Genomic DNA, 8,866 nt, shown 5'->3' with positions numbered 1-8,866 from the left:
TTTTATATGCATTAGAAACCCAGGTGCTTACAGTGTAGCTTTCCAAATGTGATAAAACCTTTTGGTCATCAATCCTGTCAACACTTTGTGTTGATCTCAGGTCTTGGTTTGAATTTTCAGCTCTTTGTCTTGAGGTTACCCTATATCTTTCAGAGTGTCTTGCACCCACGCCATTTAGCATGTCTAATTAAAGCCAGTAAAGCTGGCTATCAATCTACACGTACATGTATACCAAGAATTTTGAAATAAAATGAATTGTCAAATTTTTCAGGGTTTCTCTATGCGAGCATCCAAATCACTTTTTGAAAGCTAAGTCAAAGTGAGTCTGCCTCAAATTTTGGACAGTAGCTAGTTTATCATCCATGTCTGTTAATTTTTATTTTGACATATTTTTTCTCTGAGAGTGATTTTTGAATGATCACTCACCATTCTTTAATCCTGTTTTGGAAATGTTCTGTAACTTTTCACTGCGATTGAATATGGCAATATGCAGGCAATTTTTGTAGCGTTTTGTGTCCAGAAACTGAGAAACAAATCAAATTAACAAGAAACAAAGTTCACTTTGACTTGTACATGTAGCTTTCAAAATGTGATAATAATAATGATTTGGATGCCAGGACTAAAAATGTCTAGAAAAATTTGGAGATTCATTTTATTTGAAAGTCCTTGGTATAGTTTGATAGCCAGCTCTATAAGCTTTTATTTGATATAGGGTTTACACACAGTGTCTACAGATTAAATCAGATGCACTACATCCCTTTTGTGTGAGACACCTCTAAAGGTATATGGTAATGTTAAGAGGGTTCCAATTGTTGAACCAAATAAAAATGATGTTAAATATGCAAAGTAGCAATTCATTAATTCATCCTTAATTCTCTTTCTAAACATAGCATCTAGTTCTAAAGTTTGCATACAAAATGTAAGTGTTTTTTAGACTGCTTCTCAGATGGTTCCTTCTGCTTTTTCATAATATAGCAGCATCTAGTTAGAACGTTGCACGCAAAATGTTATAGAAGTGGTTTTTTAGACTTTGCTTCTCTAATGCTTCATTATGCCTTTTCATAACACAGCAGCATCTAGTTATAAAGTTTGCAAAAAAAAATGTTATAGTGTTTTTTAAAGACTTTGCTTCTCAGATGGTTGTGCTTTTTCATAACAAAGCAGCATCTAGATATAAAGTAAATGCATACAAAATGTTATAGTGTTTTTTAGGTTTTGCTTCTCAGATGGTTCCTTATACTTTTTCATAACATAGGGTCTTGGCAATGTAAATTCTTCCATAGTTCGATGAAAATAAACATACACGAACAAGTAACAATATAAGTTTTATTATTTATAAATAAAGTATTATTTGAAATGAAATGAAGGTGTCGCAACGGCAGTTGTTTACTTTTTGTTGGGATAACATGCATTTTGTCCTGGTAATTTTCTTTCTTTTGGGTGGGTTTTGTTAGGAATCCAAAGGAATTAAAAAGTGTGTTACACTCGGCAGTTTGAACACAGTTTGGGGGATATACAAGTTTTGGTATGGGTCCTCAGTACTTCACGTTGGCGTCAGTATTCGATCACGAATACGTTTCATACTTTACATGAGTCTCGTGTCCCAGTCGAACACCACAGAACACTTGAAGTTTGTCGTTTAGAATACCTTAAAACCTCACGTATGCCTCAGTATTCAAACATGAACACGTTTCATACTTCGCACGAGTCTCGTGTCCCAGTCGAACACCACAGAACACTTGAAGTTTGTCGTTCAGACTACCTTAAAACTTCACGTATGCCTCAGTTTCAAACATGAACACGTTTCATACTTCGCATGAGTCTCGTGTCCCAGCCGAACACCACAGAACACTTGAAGTTTGTCGTTTAGAATACCTTAAAACCTCACGTATGCCTCAGTGTTCGGTATCCGGTCGTTTCGCCAACGTCCTGAGTCGCTTCGCCAACGTCCTACTGGTCAGTTCGCCAACGTCTAAATAAAAGTTTACCTACACTTGTGTGTGTTGTCATTTATTTCATTCCCTTACCTAGAGTTATTTTCCATGCAAGAGCACCTCATTATTTACGACGACAGTTCTCTGCTACGCTACCCCTCCCGCTAAGATTGTTTTTTGTATGAACACTAACGGGGGGAGGAAGCGTAACTGATTTATAACAATCAATACAGCTTGAATGTTACTAAAACTACGAGTTAAAAGTCCTCTGTAAAAATCTAAACATTCAGCATTCATTTATCACGCGCGCGTGTGTAATTAACCTTTCTTTTCCTGTTTGAAAAAAAAATCAAAAGTTTCGCTATTGTTTAGAATATGTGAAAAAGTCACAAGTCAAACTACAATAGACACTAATTAGCGTCGTCTATGTGATTTTTGTTTTTAGGCTTATTAGAATATGAACGTTTCCTGTTAACCAATCAGAACTGTGAATTTTATCACGCTTACCTTTCTGATCCGATACCATAAGTATAAAAGGCCCCCAAAAATACTGGATCTTCATTCGAGCTTTAGAGCAACTGAATTCAATTCGATCAACTCAACGTCATGAATATCTGCAACGTGTGTAACTTCTCCGTTCGCCCGCGCCAGGAATACCTCCAATGTGAAGGCTGCTACCGATGGCAACATCGTAGCTGCGATACTGGAATATCCCGAGCCCAGTACCGCGCCGCTGTACAGTCTGGAGAGGGAATCGACTGGAGTTGCCAGATGTGCAAGGAGACGAGTACCAGAATGGAGGAAGACATGGCCTCTTTGATCAGTGACCCCTCAATAGTAAGTACAAGCACTTATGTTTATGTAACTTAGGTTTTTGTAGGTTACTCTTCGGTCTTAGGTCTTAGAAGACTCCTATATAAGTCAGTTACATTGTAAAGCGTAAATTCAATTTACAAACAAAAAAAAAATTGTCCTTAAGTACTGTTTAAGTTTTAGTTACATCTGCTTTAAGTAAAAAACACGAACATTGACTTAATTGTCCTATCTTTTAGCCGTATGCAAGCCTTCCTGAACCTGAGAGTTTTCAAGAGAGCGGGACGCCACTATTCTCAGATGAAAACACTTTCGGTGAGTTTTGGTTTTGTCAATGCTACCGCTCTAACCAAACTGAGGACGAAAACCATTTCTTATTTCATTGTGATCGTTATAAAACTATTAGGCAACAAATAACAAGTGACATTGTACTAAAATTTGCGAAAACTAAACGACTAAACTGAGATAGAATTATATCAAGCAATTATGAGAAGATAGTCAAAACTTAATAGAACTTAAAAGGAGAGACAACACGATTAGTTTCTGATATCATCTGATACTGTAGCAACTGTTAAAGCATTACCGTTTATACTTTTTTGAGCACCTTTTTTAATTTTTTATTTTAAGGTACAAGAGCTTGGCCTTCAGACGGCTTACTCTCCTCGGACTTTGGTATTCAACAGTCAATTTTCACCGCGAAAATTACCGTGATGTAGCGCCCATGAGCCGGCTTGCGAAACTATCAAAAACATCATGCAAATTGATCTAAAGTCAGTCAAGCGAAACTGGCAGTGACTTATCATTTCTTGACCCAAGGATCACCCAAGGATCAGGATTGTATTCCAAACATCATTAAGCAGTTGTTTTTTTTTCATTAGTACTGGATATATGACGAATTGACCGGTAGGACGTTGGCGAAACGACTTAGAACGAGTTGTTGGCAAAACGACTCGTTGACGAAAAGACCGCAGTTCCAGTATTCAAACATGAACACGTTTCATAATTCGCATGAGTCTCGTGTTCCACTCGCACGCTTCGGAACACTAGCGTGTTGTCTGACTAAACTACGCGGTAGCGTATGTTACCTTCATAAAACCCGTTCTTGACGACGCAAGACATCTTTGGCTGTGACAAATGTGACATAACTTTCGTATTCATAGCGCGCGATTCTCGAAAATTAGAGCATACTTGACGTATTCATTAGTATTCGAAAACGTTCACGTCAGAAGTGGCGTCGTGCATCTCTTGTTTCAGTCGCAAACTCTCGAACAACTGAGAGTATTCGAAAATGTTCGAGTCATAAATGATCGCTATATCTTCGAAGAACATCTAATGCAACATTAATCTACCAAAACGTGGCCCGTATGATTTATCGAACACTTCGAGTCATTCACGAGTATTAAATTTGAATATGGAAAAACAGGCCGGATTCCTATAGAATATTGTCCTGCTCATTAAACCTTTTGTTTGGGGACGTTCTTGTTGTGGTTGTGATTTGCTTAACCTGCCCCTTTTATTCCATGTGGAAGGCGAAAGACACCGAAAACCATCATTTCAGTAACACGTTCCGTTCAGGACTCAGCCCCACCCGGCCCCATCACCACCAACCACACCACCACCACCAACCTCCAACAGGGTTTGCCGGCAAATTTTGACAATTTGACGTCGACAAATTTGGAAGCCAGACCACGTTATTGTAATCCAGGCCAAGGCATTTTGCAACACATTGACAAGAATTGAGTTGATTAAAGATCAACCCTATACTCACCAGTAACGACGCACCTGGAAACTAGAAGACGATACGAGTGTTGATTTTTCTCTAGCCAATGGAACGCTCACAGGATACGCCATAAGCATCTGAGGGAGAGTGAAAAACAAAGGACCAATTAATATAGCAGAAAAATTCGATCGGTTGTGAGAAGTCAGGAAGTAACCTCTGGAAAGAAAAGAGGGGGTTACCGACCAATATAGAGGGTACCAAGCACTTTACCTGTTTATCTTTCTTCTCGATGGGCCGGATCAGACGTCGCGTAACATAGCGACATGAGTTTCATGCGCAGCAATGATGCGCACAAACAATGGGCGGGAACGTCACAAAGCAATTCTCTTCCCCAGAGCCCACGCGTTTTCGGTCACTGGTGACCGGAACGCGCGACACTCTTGACAAAATCGAAAACCGGACCGGAAATCAACTTCAATAAAGGTTAATGAACGTGCGTAGGTAGAGTTACCGCTGTAACTATAATGCTGATTCACCTTCCGATTTCTCCCAGAACTCTCGATTTATTGGTGCTACAAAAAGTATCGCGGCCGTCTCGGAAAGAGATTGCAATTAAAGCAATTAGCTCTGCGCGCCCCGCTAGACCACCTCGTCTGTAGGCTAGCATAACTTTTAAGTGTTTAACGGGGAATAAAACACAAGAACGAGAAACTATTCACGCTATAAGTTCACATTTCTATTGTTTCTGTATTCTCCTATGGTTTATCCATGAAGATATAGTCTACACTCAGGAAAGTCTGGACGGGGTAGCTTTATTTCTACGGTTAGGCCTACTGTCTACCATAATCCGTCCGGAGCTTTTCGAAAACGCTCTTCAAACCAGAGGAACTTGAAAACGCCGTCTTTTCGTTTTCGTGTGGACGGAAAATATTTTTAAAACAGAACTTTTCGAAAACGATGCAGTCACGACAATCATGTGATTTCTCTGACGGAGTTTTCCTCAGACACAAATCTAAAATGACCTGTGGTTGTTGCGTTTTTAAATTTCTCCGGCGTAGTGTGGACGGAAAACATTTGATGCGTTTTCACACGGAGCGGAAGCTCCGTTTTCAAATTTCTCCGGCGTAGTGTGGACGGAAAACATCAGTTTGATGGGTTTTCAGAATAAAATCTCCGTTTTTTCAAATTCCTCCCGCGTAGTGTGAGCACGGGGCCTAACAGCATCACATTCGAGCGTATTGCTACCGACTGCACAACAAGACACTGACAAGACACAGAAAGGACTCGGCTGACGGAGCTAAATTGGACCCGGCCCTCTATTTAATCTGTTTTGTGTCGATAAATCATTTCGGAAATTTATGGTCAGAAATGGCTACTCCCTAATAGTTCTTGACCACACAATGCGATCTGTCGGCCTCTCTGGTTTGCGTTCAGGGGTTACTGATTTCCCAGTTCCTCTAACAGTGATTTCTGTTCTTTAATAATAATCAACGAGCCAGAAATAATTTATGCTGAAACCGTCGGCTCCAGGGCGTCGGCCGAATTACTGAGAGATTTGAAAATGATGTAAAAATCAACACAAATTGCGATATCAAGGGCGTCATTCTTATTACCTCGAAAGAACGAATATATTTTTGTTGGATGGGAAAAATAAACAACGTAAAACAATAAACTAAATTGATGTTAAAGATCTATTGTCTCTGATCGTATTTTTGTTTAGCTTCTTTGTCTTTATTATTGAGCTGGACCAACCTGTTAATTTATATAGCTTACAAATGCTTTATTTTACTTACCTGTTGTTTCCAGTTTCTTCAGCAGTTTGGTGAGGCCGTGATAGGATGTGTTTAGGGTTCGAAAACTTTTGAACTCGGAAACTGGCTTGCGGGCGCGGAAGTTTGTTTGCTTTTTTCGGTGAAAGACACCAGAAAGCTTTAACAATGCATGCAATATGAGAACTGTATCTGTATATAGCACCAGTTTAGCAACATGTTGCACTTTGATTGTTCAGTCTTGGGTGCACGGTACCCGGAAGTTGAAGGAGTCAACTAATTAAATTGATTTAATGTACTTTTTTCAATAAATTTTGAAGATTCTTTACTGAGTGAAATGCTCTGTTGTCAAGTTATTGACGTGGCACATAAAAAGTTTCCCGCCAGTCGAAAACTTGTGCAGCCAGTTCCTTACCTGGACTAAACTTAACTGTAAGTCATATCACAGTCAAAGCCGTATCACTGCATTGGTTCACAATAATTTGGCTCCGCAAGGCACATTCTCTAAACAAAACTCTCTTATCCTGACCCAGCATGATGGTCAAGTCCTTTCGGATGCTGTGAGCCAGGTAGCTAATTGATATCAGCCCTAATTTGAAGCAGGTTACGATCGGGCGGTTTTTTTTTTTTTTTTTTTTTTGCTTAGAACAATGCGTGATCGTACAGGAAAGCCGCTACTCGCTGTTTGGGAGACTAGACCACCATAGTTTACCTCCCAGCGTTATAGTTTTGGAAAATTCCTCCAATAATTCACAAGTACCCATGAAAAATGATGCAGTTTAATCCCTGAATTCTCCGCCCACCCGCACCCTTGCTCCTCAACTTAGAAATGAAAAGGCTGGAAGCGAGAAAAAGGAGAGTCCATACGCATGTGCAATCCCTTCCTTTGCTCAGGTTCAATCCCATGTTGGTTGCAACCTCGTTCCCAGGGTCTCTCACATCTTACCGCCCGCAGGGGGCGGTAAAATGAGAGACCCTGGGAACGAGGTTGTGTTGGGTGGTAAAGGGAGAACTCAGGAACTGCACGATACTGTTGATGCAGGAGATTCCAGATGGCTCTTCATAAGGCTACTCAAATTCCGGGGGGGACTCCCATATAAAAAGGACGGGGGTGGGCTCGTCGTACCTTTCAGGGGTTAAAAAAGCGGTTTTGGTACCTCCTAGTGTGTTTAGCCTCAAAAGTTCCACAGCGGGAACTTTTGCGGTACGTTTTAGGGTATTGAGCCGAAAATACTATGACAGGAGATAATGTGTTGTTTTAGAATTGGTACTTCTAATAGCTGGGTGAAAAATATTTCAAGCCACGCCCACAAAACAGGGTCGTGGTACCTCTTAGGGTTTTTTTTTTTTTTCAAAATTTCCGACGAGCACCCCCGTACTTTTTATATGGGAGTTTCACCCAGGACTCATGATCAAACCAGTCGTCAACGGCGAGTACAGGGCAGGAACTGAGAAATATCCTATGTATATGTTCTATCGTTTTCGTGCTGCGCAAACAATTTGGGCGGATTGAAGTAACTGATAGATAAATAATGACTTACTCGCATGACATGGCGAAATGCTGGAAATTGCTTTCTGGAAACCTCTTAGCTTTGACGAAATTAGAATCGTTGTCAATAGCTAGAGGGTGTTTAATTTAGAACTGCTGAAGGTCAACCGAATGATTGACCTAAAACTCTTTTTTGATGTATATACTGTGGGCAAACAACATGATCTTACTTGTTCTCTGAACGTAGCGATGTTCTTTTACAAAACTTCTACTCCTTGACATTACGTTGTAAATAGCCCTGGAGATTCCAGAGACGTTTTGTCTCAATTTTGACACTGTTATGTTTTTAGCTGATGAACAGTTCCGGTATACATGATATATATTGTACATTGGAATCTCTAAGATGAAAAGATCAGAAAATTAACATTGTTGCCCTCTACACAACTTCCGCACTTTTGTACTTTTTAATTTTGAGTCGCACAACAGTTGTTTTGTTTATTTGCTTTCTTTAGTGTTTCCGGGAATTGAATTTGTTGTTCAATAACAAATAAAATCTCCAATCTTTCCACGAAACATCGGAGAAATTTGAGAAGAAAAATTCTTTTTACGTGGAAGACTTCAGCGCACACTAATGGTTGACATTGTACTTTAGGCAATCAGATTGCAGAATTTGCATCAATATACTGGTAGAATTATACAAAAACTCCATAGAAACAGCTAAAACACAAGACTAACACGAACTCTTTTCAACAATGGCGCGGGTAAAGAGAATTTACAATTCGTGATGACCGAATCAACTATATACTTTTTTTCTCTCTCGAAATTTTTCCTTAAAGAAATAAAAAATAGTGGTGTATCTATCGAGTTACTGACTTATTTACAGGGCCCCCGTTGATACCAGTCCTGCGACTGAAGGGGTCACCCTGTTTAAATATTGATTATTATTATTGAACACTACACTCTCTTTTTATAAGAATATATTTCAGGCTGAAATTACCACGAGAAATTTTGCACAAAAAAACAAAACCATATAATTTTCTGTATGGAAAATTTGTAAATACAATACAATTATGTGTTTTTATTTTAACTAAACAGTATGAAATTCTTACTTTCTCGTTCAGCATTTCTCGTTCCCCAAAAT

The 8,866-nt window shown here is 39.4% G+C and overlaps 1 protein-coding gene and 1 long non-coding RNA gene across 3 annotated transcripts in view; one reads left to right on the top strand and one right to left on the bottom strand.

Annotated features, from left to right (window-relative positions):
• The window catches only part of LOC110043424 (alpha-1,3-mannosyl-glycoprotein 4-beta-N-acetylglucosaminyltransferase A-like), a 58,517-nt gene extending 53,715 nt beyond the window's left edge, over positions 1–4,802 (bottom strand). The window contains exons 1-2 of one of the 2 annotated variants that reach the window (XM_089273433.1): positions 4,738–4,802; positions 4,516–4,604 (exon numbers count right to left, since the gene is read on the bottom strand). In XM_089273433.1, coding sequence (XP_089129559.1) covers positions 4,516–4,604 — 89 coding nt within the window. In that variant the 5' untranslated portion in view covers positions 4,738–4,802. Of the gene's footprint in view, positions 1–4,515; positions 4,605–4,737 lie in introns of those variants that run through there. The other variant, XM_089273434.1, reaches the window with a different exon arrangement.
• Positions 2,668–4,219, top strand: LOC110043493 (uncharacterized). The gene is made up of 3 exons (XR_016201979.1): positions 2,668–2,771; positions 2,987–3,062; positions 3,375–4,219. It is a non-coding gene; the product is annotated as an uncharacterized LOC110043493 (long non-coding RNA).
• Positions 4,803–8,866: the final 4,064 nt, after the last annotated feature.

This window comes from Orbicella faveolata, unplaced genomic scaffold (genome assembly GCF_042242905.1).
Source record: "Orbicella faveolata isolate gen_17 unplaced genomic scaffold, um_ofav_v1 contig_35, whole genome shotgun sequence".
Classification (NCBI taxonomy): domain Eukaryota; kingdom Metazoa; phylum Cnidaria; class Anthozoa; order Scleractinia; family Merulinidae; genus Orbicella; species Orbicella faveolata.
The sequence above is the reverse complement of the archived record's forward strand: the minus strand, read 5'-3'. Positions and strand labels throughout refer to the sequence as shown.